The 26,109-nt window shown below is 44.2% G+C and overlaps 1 protein-coding gene across 1 annotated transcript in view; it reads left to right on the forward strand.

Annotated features, from left to right (window-relative positions):
• The window catches only part of LOC140203504 (ankyrin-repeat and fibronectin type III domain-containing 1-like), a 281,359-nt gene that overhangs the window by 141,493 nt on the left and 113,757 nt on the right, over nt 1-26,109 (forward strand). The window contains exon 15 of the mRNA XM_072269592.1: nt 8,670-8,836. Within this exon, the coding sequence (XP_072125693.1) occupies nt 8,670-8,836 (167 nt within the window). The remainder of the gene's footprint in view (nt 1-8,669; nt 8,837-26,109) is intronic.

The following is a 26,109-nucleotide window of genomic DNA, read 5'->3' on the forward strand; positions in this document are numbered from 1 at the left end:
ACAGTGTGGACCTGCTGTTATGCTGTGAAATGTTAGCTCTCTCCACTGAGTCTACCTGGCTGTTGGTTCTTCGAGCAGTTCCTGCTTCATGTGTGGAAAGAAGTTGATTGCAATTTACAGAGAGGATGGGGGAAGAGTGAATGGCCTGTGGAAATATCCCCAACAGGGCAAGATCAGGTCAAAGATTTTACAGGAGCAGAAACCAGAAGGAAATGATTGAAGTTCCCTGTAGATCAGTCAGTGTCTGCAGAGAGAAGAAAACTAGAGGTTTCAGTGAAGTCACTAACACTCTACTAAACACATGAGGATAGGTCTGGTTTCTGAGTCCATCTCTACAGGAGCTAATCTAGTGAACCATTGTTGTACTCCATCTATGACTGGTACATTCTCAAAGTTCAAGTTCAAAATAAATTTATTATCAACATGGCACCAAATGTTCTCTATTCACAAGGAGAGCAGAGTGGGATACAACATCCTAGTCACGGTTTCACCAGGGCTGACTGTGAGTGGAGGAAGGTGCCTCTGCTCATGAACTTCAATCTTCCTGCTAAAGCTAACACACAGCAGCTTTCCATCACTTCCCCCAGCTAGACATTACTTTAAGTGGTGTCTGTACATTTAAACAATTTTAATTTCTCTGACATTTTTGTTCACATTACGCTTGTTCATTTGCTGAGCATGTCCATGAGCCCTGACCCTGCCCATTCACGCAATCGTCCAAATTTCTCTTAAATGTTGCAATCCACTTCTGCTGGCAGCTTGTTCCACACTCTCATCACTCCATGAGTGAAGAAGGTCCCCACCGTGCTCCCATTAAATATTTCATCTTTTACCTTTAACTCATGGCCTCTAGTTGTAGTCTCACCCAACCTCAGTGGAAAAAATCCTGCCTTTACCTCTCATCATTTTGTATATTTGGTTCCAGGTTCCAGGATAAGACCTGTCCTAACTACTCATCCAGAATCCATGAACCCATCAACACTATCTCACTATTCCTCTTTTCCATTATTTATTTATTGTAACTTACAGCTTTTTTAAAAAGCTTGCACTGTTCTGTTGCCACTTAACAACAAATTTCACAACATACTGTGTGTCAGTGATAATTGTTACGTACCCCGTAACTGGGTTGCCAAACCAGCAGAAATGGATCACTCAGTTGGAGTCTGGATTACTGAAACTAAGGAAGTTTTATTAAAGAAATAAGCAACACAGTACTCTAATTAAAAGGATAATAAATGCAACAGTTCAGCAATGATAAACACACATGTACACAGAACTAGGATAACAGGATCAATCAAGCTCTATCGTCGTCTAGGGGTAAATGACCAGTTTCAAAGTGACGCAAAGTTCAGTTCAATTGAGTTCAGTTCAGTTCACAGTGATCACTGCTGTGGTGATGGACGGGGGCGGGGGGAAGGAGAGAGAGAGCAAAAGCGAATGAATATTCAAATGGCTTCCACACAGACCTTTGATATTCTTGGCAGTCAGCTTTCGGGCGAGCCCTTTGTAATGTCTTCTGAGGTCACCGACTGTGACCCCTCCGTTTTCAGATATGATCGCTCCTCTGCAGTGAACCTGGCACCCAGGCAAGGGCGGACACACACCAGGTTCTCGCCGATCGTACCTTTCCACCCTGTGCGTCTATGGCTTGGTCCCGCGACCAACCCTCCAAAACTCCCACCGACTTGTGGGAGGCACACCGCTTCCAGGGTCTCGTTACCTCGTGGTGTCGTGTGTGATTTGCCTTAGTGAACCTGTCCCTTTTTATCCCCCTGCTGGGGTATCGCCTGTCCATCACTTCAAACAGTTCAGGGTTCAAAGAGGAGCCGATCTTGACAGCTCTCAGACCGTGTCTCTTTCCGTTAAACTCTCCTGTCCCTTCATTAACATTTTCAAATGCTGCTCCATTGTCTTCCTTATCTGTCTTTCTCCTGAAGACAGGCGGCAGACCAACTGCTGATCCCACTGGTGCCAGCACAGGACAGTTAGCATCTTAGTCTATGTGTACTTTCGTCACACCCCTCCCCTTTAAGGATTTTTATCGGGGTAAAAATTACAAACATGAATACATTATTAGGTACACACTAATATACATCTTCATCAGCTATTTGGCTAATACAGAGAATTTTAAGTTGTCAACACCTGACAGACAGTCAGCAATCACATTTTCTGTTCCTTTTATATGTGTTATTAATAATCTCCTAAACCAGGCTCCAACTTAGCAAACTTCATAGTGGCCGAAAACACTGATGAATTGCGATCAATGTAACCTCTCATTGGGTTTCGTCCCGGACCACAATAACAAGGGTCGTCCCATCCCGACTTAGTTTTCTCTTGCAAGGGCTTAGTAGGAGGGGGGAGGGGTAGTAACCGCAGAGTTATTGCAAAACTTCCTACAGTACCCCACCATCTCCAAGAGCCTTCTGAGGGCCCTCTTGTCTGTTGGGGTTTGGATGTCAGAGATAGCCCGCACTTTAGCTTGCATCGCTGCCAGCTGCCCCTGTGTCACCACAATTCCCAGATAAGTGACCTTCGTGTGGCCGCACTCATTTTTTTCAAGGTTCACTATCAAGCTGGCTTCAGACAGCCGTATTACATCACCAATACACACCTCTGTGTTCGTCAGCCCTTTCGTCACTGAATTACTCATTCTATAGGAATGTTGCTCACTCGGCTGACCTAGCGTGACAAACACCACCCAACATCCCAGTTCTTTGCATCGCCTCAGGACAATCAAACACACGTGTGCGACCCGTTTAATTACTTCTCCTAAAGAGTCGCTTTGTTCGGGGATTAAGGGAGAGACCTTATCAGCAGAGCTGGCCAAAACAATAGCCTTCTCCCATCTGGTCGATACCATACTCATCTTTTCAAAATGGTTTTTTTTTCTTATCAGGGGGACCCTAGCTTCATTGATTTCCGCGCTAACACCGACTAGGTTTGTTAGCATATCAAAAGCCTGTGACCGTCTCAGTTCGCGTCTGCCATAATCAATAACATCCTTCCTCCTGTGCAGCCGGTAAACCTCTTTCATGATTCTACCAACTGTTTCCTCCAGCACCTCAAAATGTCCACCGAGGGGTACCTTGTGGGCCAGGTTAAAAATCTCATCCCCATAACCCTTTTGCACCACCCCCCATTCCTCATCGGCGGGTACGGTACTTGGTCTCCCTTTCTTCCTTAGCACTTCCTCCTCCACACAATAGCCTACTGGCTCCCTTCTTAATTCTGCGTCAGAGAGAGCTGTCTCCGCCAAAACCATCAGCCCCTCGTCTCGCTCCTGCGCCTGCACAAATTCCTTCCTGGCTAATGCTAAGTCTGTCTCGGCTCCCTCACTACCTCTTGTTTCACTACACTCCTTCTTTTCACTTTCTACCTCCTCCTGGTACAGGGCTGGTAGAAACGTCTCAGCTAAGTTTACTTCGGCAGCCCTGGGATGAACCTGTGAGTCCATGGGCGGGGCCTCAATGCTGGCAGGCTGACCTGTCAAGCTTACTGTCGAGAACACAATTCCCCCGGCGAGGTCATTACCGAGCAAGACTTCCACGCCTTTCATCGGTAATTCGGGCCTCACCCCGATTGTGACTAGTCCAGAGACCAAGTTGCTTTGTAGGTGTATCTGGTGCAAAGGGACTGCCTCTGTCCCTTCCCCAATACCTTTGACCTTGACCTCCCCAGTCTGGGTCTCTGAACTAAACTCTAATACACTCTTCAATATCAATGACTGACACGCTCCCGTGTCTCTCCAGATCCGCACTGGAACTGGGTTTATCCCCTCCTTCACCGACACCAATCCGGCCGAGATAAACCTCTCGCACCCTTCCTGAACTTTGGCAGACCTTTCCTCTCCTAGCAGTTCATTCACCAGCTCAATACAGCTAGTCGAAATCGCCGTTTTTCCTTTCCTCGTCTCCTTCTTTGGGGCAAAGCACCTGGACGCAAAGTGTCCGACTTTCCCACAATTATAACAGATGACCCCAGGAGACTTCCTACCAGACTGCTCCTGGTCTACCTTATCCTTCTCACTCGTCCCCGGCTTACTTACTGACTTTTCCGGCGGACTCTCCCCGCTGTCCTGACTACCCTTCTGGTAGCCTTTACTCGGGGCAAACTTCATTTTATGCATCAACGCGTACTCATCCGCTAACTTAGCAGTTGCAGCTAACGTGGCTGCCTCTTTCTCATCTAGGTAGGGTCTCATACCCTCGGACACAACCTTTAAACTGCTCAATCAGGATCAGCTGTAGCAGTCTGTCATAATCCCCATCTACCCCCTTCGAGGCGCACCAACGCTCACAATATGTCTGCATCTCACGGGCAAACTCTAAATACGTGCGGTCCCACTGCTTCCTCGCATTCCGGAACCTCTGCTGGTACGCCTCTGGGACCAACTCATAAATCCTGAGGATGGCCTCTTTCACCACCTCATACCTCTGGGCATCTTCCGCGGACAAAGCTGAGTAAGCTTGTTGGGCTTTTCCTTTAAGTACACTCTGAAGCAAAACAGCCCACTTATCCCTCGGCCAGTCCTGACTTGTAGCAACTTTTTCGAAATGGAGAAAGTACCGATCCACATCGGTATTGTCAAATGGGGGAACCAGCCTAACCTCCTGGGTCGCCCTGAACCCTCCACCTTGGTTCGGCATGGGCCCCTGCGCTGCCATCATCTTTAACCTCTCCAGCTCAAATTCCCTTTCCCTCTGCTTCTCTTCTCGCTCCAACTGTTTATCCCTCTCTTCTCGCTCCAACTGTCTCTCTTACTCTCTCTCCTGCCATTCTAACTGTTTCTCTTTCTCTTCGTGTTCTAGCTGCCGTACCCGGAACTCGTGCTCGAGTCTCAGCTTTTCAAGCTGCACCTGTACCGCGTCTCCAGCAGGTTTTTCAGTAGATATCACCTCCAGCTCCCCTTGGGGAAACACACCTTTAGATACACAGTGCTCTACGATAGCTCTGTGTATCTCCTCTCTCCTCATTGTCGACTTCCCCTTAACAAGATTCAACCGTTTGGCCACAGCTGCCAATTCCGCTTCCTGGCATCCTCTAATGCCTCCAAGGTCGGCACCTTTAGAAATTCCTCAATCTCCATTTCTGCTGTTTGCCTTTTCTTTCTTTCGGGAATTTTAACCCAATCAATTTACTCCGTCCCAAATTTAACGTTCAAAATCGCGGACGAGAACCCCACTTATGTTACGTACCCCGTAACTGGGTTTCCAAACCAGCAGAAATGGATCACTCAGTTGGAGTCTGGATTACTGGAACTAAGAAAGTTTTATTAAAGAAACAAGCAACACAGTACTCTAATCCAACGGATAGTAAATGCAACAGTTCAGCAATGACAAATACACATGTACACAGAACTAGGATAACAGGATCAATCAAGCTCTATCGTCGTCCAGGGGTAAGTAACCAGTTTCAAAGTGACGCAAAGTTCAGTTCAATTGAGTTCAGTTCAGTTCACAGTTATCACTGACGTGGTGATGGACGGGCGGGGGGGAAGGAGAGAGAGAGCAAAAGCGAATGAATATTCAAACGGCTTCCACACAGACCTTCGATATTCTTGGCAGTCAGCTTTCGGGCGAGCCCTTTGTAATGTCTTCTGAGGTCACCGACTGTGACCCCTCTGTTTCAGATACGATCGTTCCTCTGCAGTGAACCCGGCACTCAGGCAAGGGCGGACACACACCAGGTTCCCGCTGATCGTGCCTTTCCACCCTGTGCGTCTATGGCTTGGTCCCGCGACCAACCCTCCAAAACTCCCACCGACTTGTGGGAGGCGCACCGCTTCCAGGGTCTCGTTACCTCGTGGTGTCGTGTGTGACTTGCCTTAGCGAACCTGTCCCTTTTTATCCCCCTGCTGGGGTATCGCCTGTCCATCACTTCAAACAGTTCAGGGTTCAAAGAAGAGCCGATCTTGACAGCTCTCAGACTGTGTCTCCTTCCGTTAAACTCTCCCGTCCCTTCGTTAACATTTTCAAATGCTGCTCCATTGTTCCTTATCTGTCTTTCTCCTGAAGACAGGCGGCAGACCAACTGCTGATCCCACTGGTGCCAGCACAGGACAGTTAGCATCTTAGTCTATGTGTACTTTCATCACATAATAAAGCTGATTCTGATTTGCATTCATCTCACTCTCTGTTCCCCGTACCATGTGCTATAAATTAGTTTCACATCTTGGTAGTGGTGGTTGTCCTTCATGTCTGACAATGACTGCAAACCTGTGTATGAGAATTTTTAAAGTAGAAAAGCTTGCACTGGGGCAGCTCCACTCTCCTGACCTCGGAAGTCCAGGTCCAGTGGCATGAACAAGTGTCACAACAGGGGTCTTCCTTGGTTGCAGTGGATGACCATGAATTCTTCTGTTCCTCATCATGGCCTTCGCTGTCCACGAAACAGCCTTCCTATCTGTTGGATCTCACTGTTGATCTTATCTGTTCAGCTCACTGGAGCTGATTTCACATGCTGGCACAGGCATGTCCCTATCTCAGCGGGACATGAGGCCCGCCGGCTACCCTCACCTGGTTTTGCTGGCGTGTCGAAGCGGTGTACTGGGGTGTGGCTGTTGTCATATGCAAACAGCTGCTTGGAGCCATAGGTGAGAGTTGAGTGTTCAGTGGGGACCAAATGGGAATGAGCTGCCAAAGAATGGACACAACAAGCTCCTTCACTATAGGAGCTACCCCTCCCGAGACACCTTATATGCCTATACATAACTACTTCTGTGCCTTCTAAAAGAGGATATACACCACATCTTCCATAGTTGCCTGCTAGCTACAGTTTCAAAAGCAACATGGATGGTTGAAAGCTAACTTGCCCTCTCGAACTCCAGTGGCGCCATAAACGTCGAAGTTTCTTCTCAGTCTTTCTCAGGAGTGAATTCTGACAATATTGCTGTTACCAATGTCACTCTAAGGGGATGATGGTGTTCTCTCTCCTGTAATGTGTAAATAGTGGGTTACGTTTGCTGCCCTTCTGCTTTCTGGGCACTTTTGCAGAATCTCTGTGATCCGGAGGATCAACCTGTGCATCCACCATGCCCACAATGTTCTTCATCTGCAGATAATCATGTCTGTGGGAGCTGCTTGATTCTGGTCCCAATATTCTATGGCCTTTTTCCGTGCTGTAATTGTCATAGGTTATATGGTTATATTTCTTTAACAAAGCTAACATTTTTCAGCTGTGCATTTGCCCCACTTTTCCTCATTAATTTCGAGATGTTTTAGTGTTTGTGTAATTCGTGAAGACAGAAACAAAATATTTGCTCTGTGGAGGGGCAGGTAGTGTTGAGGAAGCAGGGAGTCTGCTGAAGGACTTGGACAGATTGGAAGAATGGGCAAAGAAGTGGCAGATGGAATATGGTGCAGGGAAGTGTCTGGTCATGCACTTGGGTAGAAGGAATAAAGGCAGAGACTCTTTTCTAAACAGGAGAAAATTCAGAAATCAGAGATGCAGAGGGACTTGGGAGTCCTTGTGTGGGATGCCCTAAAGGTTAAATTGCTGGTTAAGTCAGTGTTAAGAAATGTAAATACAATGCTAGCATTCATTTTGAGAGGACTAGTATGCAAAAGCAACAATGTAAGGCTGAGGCTTTATAAAGCATTGGTTAGACTACATGTGGAGTATTGTGAGCAGTTTTGGACCCCTTATCTAAGACAAGATGTGTTGGCATTGGAGGGCATAGAGAAGGTTCTTGATTAATGAGGCATCCAAAGTTATAGGGAGAAGGCAGGAGAATGGGGTTGAGTAGGATAATAAATCAGTTATGGAGGAATGGCAGAACAGACATGATGGGCTGAGTGGCCCCATTCTGCTCTTAGGTCTCATCATCTTCTTGTCTCTGCCACTTTATTATTCTCTGACAGTTTCCTGTGTATCAACCTAGAAAAGACCCACAGTAACTTTTGATCATCTTTTCCTTAGCACAGACACTTTCATGGTCTGTTTCTTTGTTTTCAAATATCTTAGTTGTTTTCTTTGAAATATAAGAGACTGACCTAGTTAGTATTCCTGAAGTTTAGCCAAGCAAATAGGAAAACCAATTTCCCTGAACAGAGGGTCAAAGACCAAGAGCATGGATTAACAGTAACTGGGAGATGGATGAGAGGAGATTCTGAGGCAGAAAGACAGAAGCTTCATCACGTTTAACCATTCAGGGCTGTGGATTAAAGGGAGGTGATGGGCTGGAAGGCTCTTTCTCAACCTGTCAGCAGGCACGCTGTTGGGCCAAATTGACTCATTCGTGCTTTACACTTCTTCTGTTTGGGACTGCTGTTGACTCACACTGAATTCTCTACGGAGGTTTTTAATAGTCATGGTCCTGGGCTGTTATGTGAAGAACATGGAAGCATTGTATAGTTTAGAACATTACATTTCATTCACTTTGTTAGGCGTACCTTATTGATTTTTGAATTCATCATGAGGGAGCAAAACTCTGTCCATGTTTGCTGGTATCCTGTGATTTATCCAAGCAGTCTTTGAGAGGTAGACAAGTCATGCAACTCAGGCTGGGAGGCAGACAGGTTGGGGTTCTGAGTCTATGAGAGGCAGATAGGGTGTGAAACTTAAATTGGCTTTGAATTTGAAGTTCAGTTTGGTGGCAAGTATTGGTAAAGAGGGCTAGAACCAAAACTGGTCCAGGCCAGATGTGACAGTGTGTCCACTTTCTCCCCCAGTTCACTTCTTCACCTATGACAGGGCATTCATCAGGCAGTACTGCCAAGTGTCAGCTCTTCTGGAATTCGACCTACTCCTGTCCCAGCAGGCACTGCGCGAGGCTTTCTCTGATTCGGAGGTAGTGGCAGCTAAACAGAGGCATCAGCAAGTCCAAGATTTAATCCAGGTGAGATGTTCAGTGATCATTAATCCAGGTAAAATGTTCAGTGATCATTAATCTGGGTGATCAGATGTTCAGTTATCGTTAATCCAGGTGAGATGTTCATTAATGCAGGTGAGATGTTCAGTGATCGTTGATCCAGGTGAGATGTTCAGTGATCATTGATCCAGGTGAGATGTTCAGTTATCGTTAATCCAGGTGAGATATTCATTAATGCAGGTGAGATGTTCAGCGATCGTTAATCCAGGTGAGATGTTCAGTGATCATTGATCCAGGTGAGATGTTCAGCGATCGTTGATCCAGGTGAGAAGTTCAGTGATCGTTAATCTGGGTGAACAGATGTTCAGTGATTGTTGATCCAGGTGGGATGTTCAGTGATCATTGATCCAGGTGAGATGTTCAGTGATCGTTGATCCAGGTGAGATGTTCAGTGATCATTGATCCAGGTGAGATGTTCAGTGATTGTTGATCCAGATGAGATGTTCAGTGATCGTTGATCCAGGTGGGATGTTCAGTGATCATTAATCCAGGTGTGATGTTTAGTAATCGTTAATCTGGGTGATCAGATGTTCAGTGATCGTTGATCCAGGTGAGATGTTCAGTGATCGTTTGATCCAGGTGAGATGTTCAGTGATTGTTAATCCAGGTGAGATGTTTATTAATCCAGGTGAGACGTTCAGTGATCGTTAATCCAGGTGAGATGTTCATTAATCCAGGTGAGATGTTCAGTGATCGTTAATCCAGGTGAGATGATCAGTGATCGTTGATCCAGGTGAGATGATCAGTGACCGTTGATCCAGGTGGGATGTTCAGGCATTGGTATTTCAGGGGAGATGTTCAGAGATCATTGATCCAGGTGAGATGTTCAGCGATCGTTGATCCAGGTGAGATGTTCAGCGATCGTTGATCCAGGTGAGATGTTCGACGATCGTTGATCCAGGTGAGATGTTCGGTGATTGTTAATCCAGGTGAGATGTTCGGTCATCATTGATCCAGGTGAAATGTTAAGTGATCATTAATCCAGGTGAGATCTTCAGAGATCATTGATCCAGTTGAGATGTTCAGTGATCATTGATCCAGGTGAGATGTTCATTAATCCAGGTGAGATGTTCATTAATCCAGGTGAGATATTCAGTGATCATTACCCAGGTGAGATGTTCAGTGATCGTTAATCCAGGTGAGATGATCAGTGATCGTTGATCCAGGTGAGATGATCAGTGACCGTTGATCCAGGTGGGATGTTCAGGCATTGGTATTTCAGGGGAGATGTTCAGAGATCATTGATCCAGGTGAGATGTTCAGCGATCGTTGATCCAGGTGAGATGTTCGGCGATCGTTAATCCAAGTGAGATGTTCGGTGATTGTTAATCAAGGTGAGATGTTCAGTGATCATTGATCCAGGTGAGATGTTCAGTGATTGTTGATCCAGGGGGGATGTTCAGCGATCATTAATCCAGGTGAGATGTTCAGAGATCGTTGATCCAGTTGAGATGTTCAGTGATGGTTGATCCAGGTGAGATGTTCATTAATCCAGGTGAGGTATTCAGGGATTGTTAATCCAAGTGAGATGTTCAGTGATCATTGATCCAGGTGAGATGTTCAGTGATCATTAATCCAGGTGAGATGTTCCGTGATTATTGATCCAGGTGAGATGTTCGGTGATTGTTAATCCAGGTGAGATGTTCATTATTCCAGGTGAGATGTTCAGTGATCATTGATTCAGGTGAGATGTTCGGTGATTGTTAATCCAGGTGAGATGGTGATTAATCCAGGTGAGATGTTCAGTGGTCATTGATCCAGGTGAGATGTTCAGCGATCGTTGATCCAAGTGAGATGTTCAGCGATCGTTGATCCAGGTGAGATGATCAGGGATCGTTGATCCAGGTGAGATGTTCAGTGATCGTTCATCCAGCTGAGATGTTCAGCGATCGTTGATCCAGGTGAGATGATCAGCAATTGTTGATCCAGGTGAGATGTTCAGCGATCGTTGATCCAGGTGAGCTGTTCGGTGATTGTTAATCCAGGTGAGATGTTCATTAATCCAGGTGAGATGTTCAGTGATCATTAATCCAGGTGAGATGTTTAGAGTTCATTGATCCAGTTGAGATGTTCAGTGATCGTTGATCCAGGTGAGATGTTCAGTGATGGTTAATCCAGGTGAGATGTTCAGAGATCATTGATCCAGGTGAGATGTTCAGCGATCGTTGATCCAGGTGAGATGTTCGACGATCGTTGATCCAGGTGAGATGTTCGGTGATTGTTAATCCAGGTGAGATGTTCGATCATCATTGATCCAGGTGAAATGTTAAGTGATCATTAATCCAGGTGAGATGTTCAGAGATCGTTGATCCAGTTGAGATGTTCAGTGATCGTTGATCCAGGTGAGATGTTCAGTGATCATTGATCCAGGTGAGATATACAGTGATGATTGATCCAGGTGAGATGTTCGGTGATTGTTAATCAGGGTGAGATGTTCATTAATCCAGGTGAGATATTCAGTGATGGTTGATCCAGGTGAGATGTTCATTAATCCAGCTGAGATGTTCAGTGATTGTTAATCCAGGTGAGATGTTCAGTAATCCAGGTGAGATATTCAGTGATTGTTAATCAAAGTGAGATGTTCAGTGATTATTGATCCAGGTGAGATGTTCAGTGATCATTAATCCAGGTGAGATGTTCCGTGATCATTGATCCAGGTGAGATGTTCGGTGATTGTTAATCCAGGTGAGATGTTGATTAATCCAGGTGAGATGTTCAGTGATCATTGATCCAGGTGAGATGTTCATTAATCCAGGTGAGATGTTCAGTGATCATTACCCAGGTGAGATGTTCAGTGATCGTTAACCCAGGTGAGATGATCAGTGATTGTTGATCCAGGTGAGATGTTCATTAATCCAGATGAGATATTCAGTGATCATTGATCCAGGTGAGATGATCAGTGACCGTTGATCCAGGTGGGATGTTCAGGCATTGGTAATCCAGGGGAGATGTTCAGAGATCATTGATCCAGGTGAGATTTTCAGCGATCATTGATCCAGGTGAGATGTTCGGCGATCGTTGATCCAGGTGAGAAGTTCAGTGATCGTTAATCCAGGTGAGATGTTCAGTGATTGTTAATCAAGGTGAGATGTTCATTAACCCAGGTGAGATTTTCGTTAATCCAGGTGAGATGTTCATTAATCCAGGTGCGATGTTCAGTGATCATTGATCCAGGTGAGATATTCAGCGATCGTTGATCCAGATGAGATGTTCAGCGATCGTTGATCCAGTGAGATGTTCAGAGATCGTTGATCCAGGTGAGATGTTCAGCGATCGTTGATCCAGTTGAAATGTTCAGCGATCGTTGATCCAGGTGAGATGTTCAGTTATCATTGATCCAGGTGAGATATTCAGTGATGATTGATCCAGGTGAGATGATCAGTGACCGTTGATCCAGGTGGGATGTTCATTAATCCAGGTGAGATGTTCATTAATCCAGGTGAGATGTTCAGTGATCGTTAATCCAGGTGAGATGATCAGTGATCGTTGATCCAGGTGAGATGATCAGTGACCGTTGATCCAGGTGGGATGTTCAGGCATTGGTATTTCAGGGGAGATGTTCAGAGATCATTGATCCAGGTGAGATGTTCAGCGATCGTTGATCCAGGTGAGATGTTCAGCGATCGTTGATCCAGGTGAGATGTTCGACGATCGTTGATCCAGGTGAGATGTTCGGTGATTGTTAATCCAGGTGAGATGTTCGGTCATCATTGATCCAGGTGAAATGTTAAGTGATCATTAATCCAGGTGAGATCTTCAGAGATCATTGATCCAGTTGAGATGTTCAGTGATCATTGATCCAGGTGAGATGTTCATTAATCCAGGTGAGATGTTCATTAATCCAGGTGAGATATTCAGTGATCATTACCCAGGTGAGATGTTCAGTGATCGTTAATCCAGGTGAGATGATCAGTGATCGTTGATCCAGGTGAGATGATCAGTGACCGTTGATCCAGGTGGGATGTTCAGGCATTGGTATTTTAGGGGAGATGTTCAGAGATCATTGATCCAGGTGAGATGTTCAGCGATCGTTGATCCAGGTGAGATGTTCGGCGATCGTTAATCCAAGTGAGATGTTCGGTGATTGTTAATCAAGGTGAGATGTTCAGTGATCATTGATCCAGGTGAGATGTTCAGTGATTGTTGATCCAGGGGGGATGTTCAGCGATCATTAATCCAGGTGAGATGTTCAGAGATCGTTGATCCAGTTGAGATGTTCAGTGATGGTTGATCCAGGTGAGATGTTCATTAATCCAGGTGAGGTATTCAGGGATTGTTAATCCAAGTGAGATGTTCAGTGATCATTGATCCAGGTGAGATGTTCAGTGATCATTAATCCAGGTGAGATGTTCCGTGATTATTGATCCAGGTGAGATGTTCGGTGATTGTTAATCCAGGTGAGATGTTCATTATTCCAGGTGAGATGTTCAGTGATCATTGATTCAGGTGAGATGTTCGGTGATTGTTAATCCAGGTGAGATGGTGATTAATCCAGGTGAGATGTTCAGTGGTCATTGATCCAGGTGAGATGTTCAGCGATCGTTGATCCAAGTGAGATGTTCAGCGATCGTTGATCCAGGTGAGATGATCAGGGATCGTTGATCCAGGTGAGATGTTCAGTGATCGTTCATCCAGCTGAGATGTTCAGCGATCGTTGATCCAGGTGAGATGATCAGCAATTGTTGATCCAGGTGAGATGTTCAGCGATCGTTGATCCAGGTGAGCTGTTCGGTGATTGTTAATCCAGGTGAGATGTTCATTAATCCAGGTGAGATGTTCAGTGATCATTAATCCAGGTGAGATGTTTAGAGTTCATTGATCCAGTTGAGATGTTCAGTGATCGTTGATCCAGGTGAGATGTTCAGTGATGGTTAATCCAGGTGAGATGTTCAGAGATCATTGATCCAGGTGAGATGTTCAGCGATCGTTGATCCAGGTGAGATGTTCGACGATCGTTGATCCAGGTGAGATGTTCGGTGATTGTTAATCCAGGTGAGATGTTCGATCATCATTGATCCAGGTGAAATGTTAAGTGATCATTAATCCAGGTGAGATGTTCAGAGATCGTTGATCCAGTTGAGATGTTCAGTGATCGTTGATCCAGGTGAGATGTTCAGTGATCATTGATCCAGGTGAGATATACAGTGATGATTGATCCAGGTGAGATGTTCGGTGATTGTTAATCAGGGTGAGATGTTCATTAATCCAGGTGAGATATTCAGTGATTATTAATCCAGGTGAGATATTTAGAGTTCGTTGATCCAGTTGAGATGTTCAGTGATTGTTGATCCAGGTGAGATGTTCAATCATCATTGATCCAGTTGAGATATTCAGTGATTGTTAATCCAGGTGAGATGTTCAGTGATCGTTAATCCAGGTGAGATGATCAGTGATCGTTGATCCATGTGAGATGATCAGTGACCGTTGATCCAGGTGGGATGTTCAGGCATTGGTAATCCAAGGAAGATGTTCAGAGATCATTGATCCAGGTGAGATGTTCAACGATCGTTGATCCAGGTGAGATGTTCGACGATCGTTGATCCAGGTGAGATGTTCGGTGATGGTTAATCCAGGTGAGATGTTCAGTGATCATTGATCCAGGTGAGATATTCAGTGATCATTGATCCAGGTGAGATGTTCAGTGATCATTGATCCAGGTGAGATATTCAGTGATCATTAATCCAGGTGAGATGTTCAGTGATCATTGATCCAGGTGAGATATTCAGTGATGATTGATCCAGGTGAGATGTTCGGTGATCGTTAATCCAGGTGAGATGTTCAGTGATCATTGATCCAGGTGAGATGTTCAGTGATCATTAATCCAGGTGAGATGTTCAGTGATCATTGATGCAGGTGAGATGTTCAGTGATTGTTAATCCAGGTGAGATGTTCATTAATCCAGGTGAGATATTCAGTGATTATTAATCCAGGTGAGATGTTTAGAGTTCGTTGATCCAGTTGAGATGTTCAATGATCATTGATCCAGTTGAGATGTTCGGTGATTGTTAATCCAGGTGAGATGTTCAGTGACCGTTGATCCAGGTGGGATGTTCAGGCATTGGTAATCCAAGGAAGATGTTCAGAGATCATTGATCCAGGTGAGATGTTCAGCGATCGTTGATCCAGGTGAGATGTTCGACGATCGTTGATCCAGGTGAGATGTTCGGTGATTGTTAATCCAGGTGAGATGTTCGGTCATCATTGATCCAGGTGAAATGTTAAGTGTTCATTAATCCAGGTGAGATGTTCAGAGATCGTTGATCCAGTTGAGATGTTCAGTGATCGTTGCTCCAGGTGAGATGTTCAGTGATCATTGATCCAGGTGAGATGTTCGGTGATGGTTAATCCAGGTGAGATGTTCAGTGATCATTGATCCAGGTGAGATATTCAGTGATCATTGATCCAGGTGAGATGTTCAGTGATCATTGATCCAACTGAGATATTCAGTGATCATTAATCCAGGTAGGATGTTCAGTGATCATTGATCCAGGTGAGATATTCAGTGATGATTGATCCAGGTGAGATGTTCGGTGATCGTTAATCCAGGTCAGATGTTCAGTGATCATTGATCCAGGTGAGATGTTCAGTGATCATTAATCCAGGTGAGATGTTCAGTGATCATTGATGCAGGTGAGATGTTCGGTGATTGTTATTCCAGGTGGGATGTTCATTAATCCAGTTGAGATGTTCAGTGATTGTTAATCCAGGTGAGATGATCAGTGATCGTTAATCCAGGTGAGATGATCAGTGAACGTTGATCCATGTGAGATGATCAGTGACCGTTGATCCAGGTGGGATGTTCAGGCATTGGTAATCCAAGGAAGATGTTCAGAGATCATTGATCCAGGTGAGATGTTCAGCGATTGTTGATCCAGGTGAGATGTTCGACGATCGTTGATCCAGGTGAGATGTTCGGTGATTGTTAATCCAGGTGAGATGTTCGGTCATCATTGATCCAGGTGAAATGTTAAGTGTTCATTAATCCAGGTGAGATGTTCAGAGATCGTTGATCCAGTTGAGATGTTCAGTGATCATTGATCCAGGTGAGATGTTCGGTGATGGTTAATCCAGGTGAGATGTTCAGTGATTATTGATCCAGGTGAGATATTCAGTGATTATTAATCCAGGTGAGATATTCAGTGATCATTAATCCAGGTGAGATGTTCAGTGATCATTGATCCCGGTGAGATGTTCGGTGATTGTTAATCCATGTGAGATGTTCAGTGATCATTGTTCCAGGTGAGATATTCAGTGATCATTAATCCAGGTGAGATGTTCAGTGATCATTGATCCAGGTGAGATGTTCGGTGATTGTTAATCCAGGTGTGATGTTCAGTGATCATTGATCCAGGTGAGATGTTCATCGATCGTTGATCCAGGTGAGATGTTCGGTGATTGTTAATCCAGGGGAGATGTTCAGAGATCATTGATCCAGGTGAGATATTCAGCGATCGTTGATCCATGATGGGATGTTCAGCGATCGTTGACCCAGGTGAGATGTTCAGCGATCGTTCATCCAAGTGAGATGATCAGGGATCGTTGATCCAGGTGAGATGTAAAGAGATCGTTAATCCAGGTGAGATGTTCAGTGATCGTTCACCCAGGTGAGATGTTCAGCGATCGTTGATGCAGGTGAGATGTTCAGTGATCGTTGATCCAGGTGAGATGTTCGGTGATTGTTAATCCAGGTGAAATGTTCAGTGATCGTTGATCCAGTTGAGATGTTCAGTGATCGTTGATCCAGGTGAGATGTTCAGTGATCATTAATCCAGGTGAGATTTTCATTAATCCAGGTGCGATGTTCAGTGATCATTGATCCAGGTGAGATGTTCATCGATCGTTGATCCAGGTGAGATGTTCGGTGATTGTTAATCCAGGGGAGATGTTCAGAGTTCATTGATCCAGGTGACATGTTCAGTGATTGTTAATCCAGGTGAGATGTTCAATAATCCAGGTGAGATGTTCAATGATTTTTAATCCAGGTGAGATGTTCAGTGATCATTGATCCTGGTGAGATGTTCGGTGATTGTTAATCCAGGTGAGATGTTCATTAATGCAGGTGAGATGTTCAGTGATTATTAATCCAGGTGAGATGTTTAGAGTTTGTTGATCCAGTTGAGATGTTCAGTGATTGTTAATCCAGGTGAGATGTTCAGTGATCGTTAATCCAGGTGAGATGATCAGTGATCGTTGATCCAAGTGAGATGTTCAGTGACCGTTGATCCAGATGGAATGTTCAGGCATTGGTAATCCAAGGAAGATGTTCAGAGATCATTGATCCAGGTGAGATGTTCAGCGATCGTTGATCCAGGTGAGATGTTCGACGATCGTTGATCCAGGTGAGATGTTCGGTGATTGTTAATCCAGGTGACATGTTTGGTCATCATTAATCCAGGTGAGATGTTCAGAGATCGTTGATCCAGTTGAGATGTTCAGTGATCGTTGATCCAGGTGAGATGTTCAGTGATCATTGATCCAGGTGAGATGTTCGGTGATTGTTAATCAGGGTGAGATGTTCATTAATCCAGTGAGATATTCAGTGCTTGTTAATCCAGGTGAGATGTTCAGTGATCATTGATCCAGGTGAGATATTCAGTGATCATTAATCCAGGTGAGATGTTCAGTGATCATTGATCCAGGAGAGATGTTCGGTGATTGTTAATCCAGGTGTGATGTTCAGTGATCGTTGATCCAGGTGAGGTGTTCGTTAATCCAGGTGAGATATTCAGTGATTGTTAATCCAGGTGAGATGTTCAGTGATCATTGATCCAGGTGAGATATTCAGTGATCATTAATCCAGGTGAGTTGTTCAGTGATCATTGATCCAGGTGAGATGCTCATTAATCCAGGTGAGATGTTCAGTGATTGTTAATCTAGGTGAGATGTTCAATAATCCAGGTGATATATTCAGTGATTGTTAATCCAGGTGAGATGTCCAGTGATCATTGATCCAGGTGAGATGTTCAGTGATCATTAATCCAGGTGAGATGTTCAGTAACCATTGATCCAGGTGAGATGTTCAGTGATCATTAATCCAGGTGAGATGTTCAGTGATTGTTAATCCAGGTGAGATGTTCAGTGATCATTAATCCAGGTGAGGTGTTCAGTAACCATTGATCCAGGTGAGATGTCCGGTGATTGTTAATGCAGATGGGATGTTCATTAATCCAGGTGAGATGTTCAGTGATCGTTGATCCAGGTGAGATGATCAGGGATCGTTGATCCAGGTGAGATGTTCAGTGATCATTAATCCAGGTGAGATGTTCAGCGATCATTGATCCAGGTGAGATGTTCGGTGATTGTTAATCCAGGTGTGATGTTCAGTGATCATTGATCCAGGTGAGATGTTCATCGATCGTTGATCCAGGTGAGATGTTCGGTGATTGTTAATCCAGGGGAGATGTTCAGAGATCATTGATCCAGGTGAGATATTCAGCGATCGTTGATCCAGATGAGATGTTCATCGATCGTTGATCCATGATGGGATGTTCAGTGATCGTTGATCCAGGTGAGATGTTCAGTGATCATTAATCCATGTGAGATTTTCATTAATCCAGGTGAGATGTTCATTAATCTAGGTGCGATGTTCAGTGATCATTGATCCAGGTGAGATGTTCATCGATCGTTGATCCAGGTGAGATGTTCGGTGATTGTTAATCCAGGGGAGATGTTCAGAGATCATTGATCCAAGTGAGATGATCAGGGATCGTTGATCCAGGTGAGGTGTTCAGAGATCGTTAATCCAGGTGAGATGTTCAGTGATCGTTCACCCAGGTGAGATGTTCAGCGATCGTTGATGCAGGTGAGATGTTCAGTGATCGTTGATCCAGGTGAGATGTTCGGTGATTGTTAATCCAGGTGAAATGTTCAGTGATCGTTGATCCAGTTGAGATGTTCAGTGATCGTTGATCCAGGTGAGATGTTCAGTGATCATTAATCCAGGTGAGATTTTCATTAATCCAGGTGCGATGTTCAGTGATCATTGATCCAGGTGAGATGTTCATCGATCGTTGATCCAGTTGAGATGTTCGGTGATTGTTAATCCAGGTGAGATGTTCAATAATCCAGGTGAGATGTTCAATGATTTTTAATCCAGGTGAGATGTTCAGTGATCATTGATCCTGGTGAGATGTTCGGTGATTGTTAATCCAGGTGAGATGTTCATTAATCCAGGTGAGATGTTCAGTGATTATTAATCCAGGTGAGATGTTTAGAGTTTGTTGATCCAGTTGAGATGTTCAGTGATTGTTAATCCAGGTGAGATGTTCAGTGATCGTTAATCCAGGTGAGATGATCAGTGATCGTTGATCCAAGTGAGATGATCAGTGACCGTTGATCCAGGTGGAATGTTCAGGCATTGGTAATCCAAGGAAGATGTTCAGAGATCATTGATCCAGGTGAGATGTTCAGCGATCGTTGATCCAGGTGAGATGTTCGACGATCGTTGATCCAGGTGAGATGTTCGGTGATTGTTAATCCAGGTGACATGTTTGGTCATCATTGATCCAGGTGAAATGTTAAGTGTTCATTAATCCAGGTGAGATGTTCAGAGATCGTTGATCCAGTTGAGATGTTCAGTGATCGTTGATCCAGGTGAGATGTTCAGTGATCATTGATCCAGGTGAGATGTTCGGTGATTGTTAATCAGGGTGAGATGTTCATTAATCCAGTGAGATATTCAGTGATTGTTAATCCAGGTGAGATGTTCAGTGATCATTGATCCAGGTGAGATATTCAGTGATCATTAATCCAGGTGAGATGTTCAGCGATCATTGATCCAGGTGAGATGTTCGGTGATTGTTAATCCAGGTGTGATGTTCAGTGATCGTTGATCCAGGTGAGGTGTTCATTAATCCAGGTGAGATATTCAGTGATTGTTAATCCAGGTGAGATGTTCAGTGATCATTGATCCAGGTGAGATATTCAGTGATCATTAATCCAGGTGAGTTGTTCAGTGATCCTTGATCCAGGTGAGATGCTCATTAATCCAGGTGAGATGTTCAGTGATTGTTAATCTAGGTGAGATGTTCAATAATCCAGGTGATATATTCAGTGATTGTTAATCCAGGTGAGATGTCCAGTGATCATTGATCCAGGTGAGATGTTCAATGATCATTAATCCAGGTGAGATGTTCAGTAACCATTGATCCAGGTGAGATGTTCAGTGATCATTAATCCAGGTGAGATGTTCAGTGATTGTTAATCCAGGTGAGATGTTCGATGATTGTTAATCCAGGTGAGATGTTCATTAATCCAGGTGAGATGTTCAGTGATCATTAATCCAGGAGAAATGTTTAGAGTTCGTTGATCCAGTTGAGATGTTCAGTGATCGTTGATCCAGGTGAGATGTTCAATGATCATTGATCCAGGTGAGATGTTCAGTGATCGTTAATCCAGGTGAGATGTTCAGTGATCGTTAATCCAGGTGAGATGATCAGTGATCGTTGAACCAGGTGAGATGATCAGTGACCGTTGATCCAGGTGGGATGTTCAGGCATTGGTAATCCAATGGAGATGTTCAGAGATCATTGATACAGGTGAGATGTTCGACGATCGTTGATCCAGGTGAGATGTTCGGTGATTGTTAATCCAGGTGAGATGTTCGGTCATTATTGATCCAGGTGAAGTGTTAAGTGATCATTAATCCAGGTGAGATGTTCAGTGATCGTTGATCCAGGTGAGATGCTCAGTGATCGTTGATCCAGGTGAGATGATCAGGGATCGTTGATCCAGGTGAGATGTTCAGTGATCATTGATCCAGGTGAGATATTCAGTGATCATTAATCCAGGTGAGATGTTCAGTGATCATTGATCCAGGTGAGATGTTCGGTGATTGTTAATCCAGGTGTGATGTTCAGTGATCGTTGATCCTGGTGAGATGTTCAATAATCCAGGTGAGATGTTCATAGACTGTTAATCTTGGTGAGATTTTCAGTGATCATTGATCCAGGTGAGATGTTAAGTGATCATTAATCCAGGTGAGATGTTCAGTGATCATTGATCCAGATGAGATGTTCGGTGATTGTTAATCCAGGTGAGATGTTCATTAATCCAGGTGAGATGTTGAGTGATCATTAATCCAGGTGATATATTTAGAGTTCGTTGATCCAGGTGAGATGTTCGGCGATCGTTAATCCAGGTGAGATGTTCGGTGATTGTTAATCCAGGTGAGATGTTCAATAATCCAGGTGAGATGATCAGTGATTGTTGATCCAGGTGAGATGTTCAGTGATCATTGATCGAGGTGAGATTTTCAGTGATCATTAATCCAGGTAAGATGTTCAGCGATCATTGATCCAGGTGAGATGTTCAGTGATCGTTGATCCAGGTGAGATGTTCGACGATCGTTGATCCAGGTGAGATGTTCGGTGATTGTTAATCCAGGTGAGATGTTCGGTCATCATTGATCCAGGTGAAATATTAAGTGATCATTAATCCAGGTGAGATCTTCCGAGATCGTTGATCCAGTTGAGATGTTCAGTGATCATTGATCCAGGTGAGATGTTCATTAATCCAGGTGAGATATTCAGTGATCATTACCCAGGTGAGATGTTCAGTGATCGTTAATCCAGGTGAGATGATCAGTGATCGTTGATCCAGGTGAGATGATCAGTGACCGTTGATCCAGGTGGGATGTTCAGGCATTGGTATTTCAGGGGAGATGTTCAGAGATCATTGATCCAGGTGAGATGTTCAGCGATCGTTGATCCAGGTGAGATGTTCGGCGATCGTTAATCCAAGTGAGATGTTCGGTGATTGTTAATCAAGGTGAGATGTTCAGTGATCATTGATCCAGGTGAGATGTTCAGTGATTGTTGATCCAGGGGGGATGTTCAGCGATCATTAATCCAGGTGAGATGTTTAGTAATCGTTAATCTGGGTGATCAGATGTTCAGTGTTCGTTGATCCTGGTGAGATGTTCAGTGATCATTGAAAGAGCTGAGATGTTCAGTGATCGTTTGATCCAGGTGAGATGTTCAGTGATTGTTAATCCAGGTGAGTTGTTTATTAATCCAGGTAAAACGTTCAGTGATCGTTAATCCAGGTGAGATGTTCAGTGATCATTGATCCAGGTGAGATGTTTATTAATCCAGGTGAGATATTCAGTGATCATTACCCAGGTAAGATGTTCCGTGATCGTTAACCCAGGTGAGATGATCAGTGACCGTTGATCCAGTGGGATGTTCAGGCATTGGTAATCCAGGGGAGATGTTCAGAGATCATTGATCCAGGTGAGATTTTCAGCGATCATTGATCCAGGTGAGATGTTCGGCGATCGTTGATCCAGGTGAGAAGTTCGGTGATTGTTAATCCAGGTGAGATGTTCAGTGATCATTAATCCAGGTGAGATGTTCAGAGATCATTGATCCAGTTGAGATATTCAGTGATGATTGATCCAGGTGAGATGTTCGGTGATTGTTAATCCAGGTGAGATGTTCAGTGATCATTGATCCAGGTGAGATATTCAGCGATTGTTGATCCAGATGAGATGTTCAGCGATCGTTGATCCAGTGAGATGTTCAGAGATCGTTGATCCAGGTGTGATGTTCAGCGATCGTTGATCCAGGTGAGATGTTCAGTAATTGTTAATCCAGTTGAGATGTTCATTAATCCAGGTGAGATATTCAGTGATCATTGATCTAGGTGAGATGTTCAGTGATCATTGATCCAGGTGAGATGTTCAGAGATCGCTAATCCAGGTGAGATGTTCAGTGATTGTTAATCAAGGTGAGATGTTCATTACTCCAGGTGAGATTTTCATTAATCCAGGTGAGATGTTCATTAATCCAGGTGCAATGTTCAGTGATCATTGATCCAGGTGAGATATTCAGTGGTCGTTGATCCAGGTGAGATGTTCAGCGATCGTTGATCCAGGTGAGATGTTCAGCGATCGTTGATCCACGTGGGATGTTCAGTGATCGTTGACCCAGGTGAGATGTTCAGCGATCGTTGATCCAGGTGAGATGATCAGGGATCGTTGATCCAGGTAAGATATTCATTAATCCAGGTGAGATGTTCAGTGATTGTTAATCCAGATGAGATGTTCAATAATCCAGGTGAGATGATCAGTGATTGTTGATCCAGGTGAGATGTTCAGTGATCATTGATCGAGGTGAGATTTTCAGTGATCATTAATCCAGGTGAGATGTTCAGTGATCATTGATCCAGGTGAGATGTTCAGCGATCGTTGATCCAGGTGAGATGTTCGACGATCGTTGATCCAGGTGAGATGTTCAGCGATGGTTGATCCAGGTGAGATGTTCAGCGGTCATTGATCCAGGTGAGATGTTCAGCGGTCGTTGATCCAAGTGAGATGTTCAGCGATCGTTGATCCAGGTGAGATGTTCAGCGATCGTTGATCCAGGTGAGATGATCAGCGATTGTTGATCCAGGTGAGATGTTCAGCGATCGTTGATCCAGGTGAGCTTTTCGGTGATTGTTAATCCAGGTGAGATGTTCATTAATCCAGGTGAGATGTTCAGTGATCATTAATCCAGGTGAGATGTTTAGAGTTCATTGATCCAGTTGAGATGTTCAGTGTTCGTTGATCCAGGTGAGATGTTCAGTGATGGTTAATCCAGGTGAGATGTTCAGAGATCATTGATCCAGGTGAGAAGTTCAGCGATCGTTGATACAGGTGAGATGTTCGACGATCGTTGATCCAGGTGAGATGTTCGGTGATTGTTAATCCAGGTGAGATGTTCGATCATCATTGATCTAGGTGAAATGTTAAGTGATCATTAATCCAGGTGAGATGTTCAGAGATCGTTATCCAGTTGAGATGTTCAGAGATTGTTGATCCAGGTGAGATGTTCAGTGATCATTGATCCAGGTGAGATATACAGTGATGATTGATCCAGGTGAGATGATCGGTGATTGTTAATCAGGGTGAGATGTTCATTAATCCAGGTGAGATATTCAGTGATGGTTGATCCAGGTGAGATGTTCATTAATCCAGCTGAGATGTTCAGTGATTGTTAATCCAGGTGAGATGTTCAGTAATCCAGGTGAGATATTCAGTGATTGTTAATCGAAGTGAGATGTTCAGTGATCATTGATCCAGGTGAGATGTTCAGTGATCATTAATCCAGGTGAGATGTTCCGTGATCATTGATCCAGGTGAGATGTTCGGTGACTGTTAATCTAGGTGAGATGTTCATTAATCCAGTTGAGATGTTCAGTGATCATTACCCAGGTGAGATGTTCAGTGATCGTTAACCCAGGTGAGATGATCAGTGATCGTTGATCCAGGTGAGATGTTCATTAATCCAGGTGAGATATTCAGTGATCATTGATCCAGGTGAGATGATCAGTGACCGTTGATCCAGGTGGGATTTTCAGGCATTGGTAATCCAGGGGAGATGTTCAGAGATCATTGATCCTGGTGAGATTTTCAGCGATCATTGATCCAGGTGAGATGTTCGGCGATCGTTGATCCAGGTGAGAAGTTCAGTGAATGTTAATCCAGGTGAGATGTTCAGTGATCATTACTCCAGGTAAGATGTTCAGAGATCGTTGATCCAGTTGAAATATTCAGCGATTGTTGATCCAGGTGAGATGTTCAGTTATCATTGATCCAGGTGAGATATTCAGTGATGATTGATCCAGGTGAGATGTACAGTGATCATTAATCCAGGTGAGATGTTCAGAGATCGTTGATCCAGTTCAGATGTTCAGTGATCGTTGATCCAGGTGAGATGTTCAGCGATCACTGATCCAGGTGAGATGTTCAGTGATCATTGATCCAGGTGAGATGTTCATTAATCCAGGTGAGATATTCAGTGATCATTGATCCAGGTGAGATGTTCAGTTATCATTGATCCAGGTGAGATGTTCAGAGATCATTAATCCAGGTGAGATGTTCAGTGATTGTTAATCAAGGTGAGATGTTCATTAACCCAGGTGAGATTTTCGTTAATCCAGGTGAGATGTTCATTAATCCAGGTGCGATGTTCAGTGATCATTGATCCAGGTGAGATATTCAGCGATCGTTGATCCAGATGAGATGTTCAGCGATCGTTGATCCAGTGAGATGTTCAGAGATCGTTGATCCAGGTGAGATGTTCAGCGATCGTTGATCCAGTTGAAATGTTCAGCGATCGTTGATCCAGGTGAGATGTTCAGTTATCATTGATCCAGGTGAGATATTCAGTGATGATTGATCCAGGTGAGATGTTCGGTGATTGTTAATCCAGGTGAGATGTTCAGTGTTCATTGATCCAGGTGAGATGTTCAGTGATCATTAATCCATGTGAGATTTTCATTAATCCAGGTGAGATGTTCATTAATCTCGGTGCGATGTTCAGTGATCATTGATCCAGGTGAGATGTTCATCGATCGTTGATCCAGGTGAGATGTTCGGTGATTGTTCATCCAGGGGAGATGTTCAGAGATCATTGATCCAGGTGAGATGTTCAGTGATTGTTAATCCAGGTGAGATGTTCAATAATCCTGGTGAGATGTTCAATGATTTTTAATCCAGGTGAGATGTTCAGTGATCATTGATCCTAGTGAGATGTTCGGTGATTGTTAATCCAGGTGAGATGTTCATTAATCCAGGTGAGTTGTTCTCTGGTCATTGATCCAGGTGAGATGTTCAGTGATCGTTAATCCAGGTGAGATGTTCAGTGATCGTTAATCCAGGTGAGATAATCAGTGATCGTTGATCCAGGTGAGATGATCAGTGACCGTTGATCCAGGTGGGATGTTCAGGCATTGGTAATCCAGGGGGGATGTTCAGAGATCATTGATCCCGGTGAGATGTTCAGCGATCGTTGATCCAGGTGAGATGTTCGACGATCGTTATCCAGGTGAGATGTTCGGTGATTGTTAATGCAGGTGAGATATTCAGTGATTATTGATCCTGGTGAAATGTTCAGTGATCATTAATCCAGGTGAGATGATCAGAGATCGTTGATCCAGTTGAGATGTTCAGTGTTCATTGATCCAGGTGAGATGTTCATTAATCCAGGTGAGATGTTCAGTGGTTGTTAATCCAGGTGAGATGTTGAATAATCCAGGTGAGATGTTCAGTGATCATTGAACCAGGTGAGATGTTCAGCGATCGTTCATCCAGGTGAGATGTTCAGCGATCGTTGATCCAGATGAGATGATCAGCAATCGTTGATCCAGGTGAGATGTTCAGCGATCGTTGATCCAGGTGAGATGTTCGGTGACTGTTAATCTAGGTGAGATGTTCATTAATCCAGTTGAGATGTTCAGTGATCATTACCCAGGTG

Source organism: Mobula birostris, chromosome 9 (genome assembly GCF_030028105.1).
Source record: "Mobula birostris isolate sMobBir1 chromosome 9, sMobBir1.hap1, whole genome shotgun sequence".
In the NCBI taxonomy this organism is placed as follows: domain Eukaryota; kingdom Metazoa; phylum Chordata; class Chondrichthyes; order Myliobatiformes; family Myliobatidae; genus Mobula; species Mobula birostris.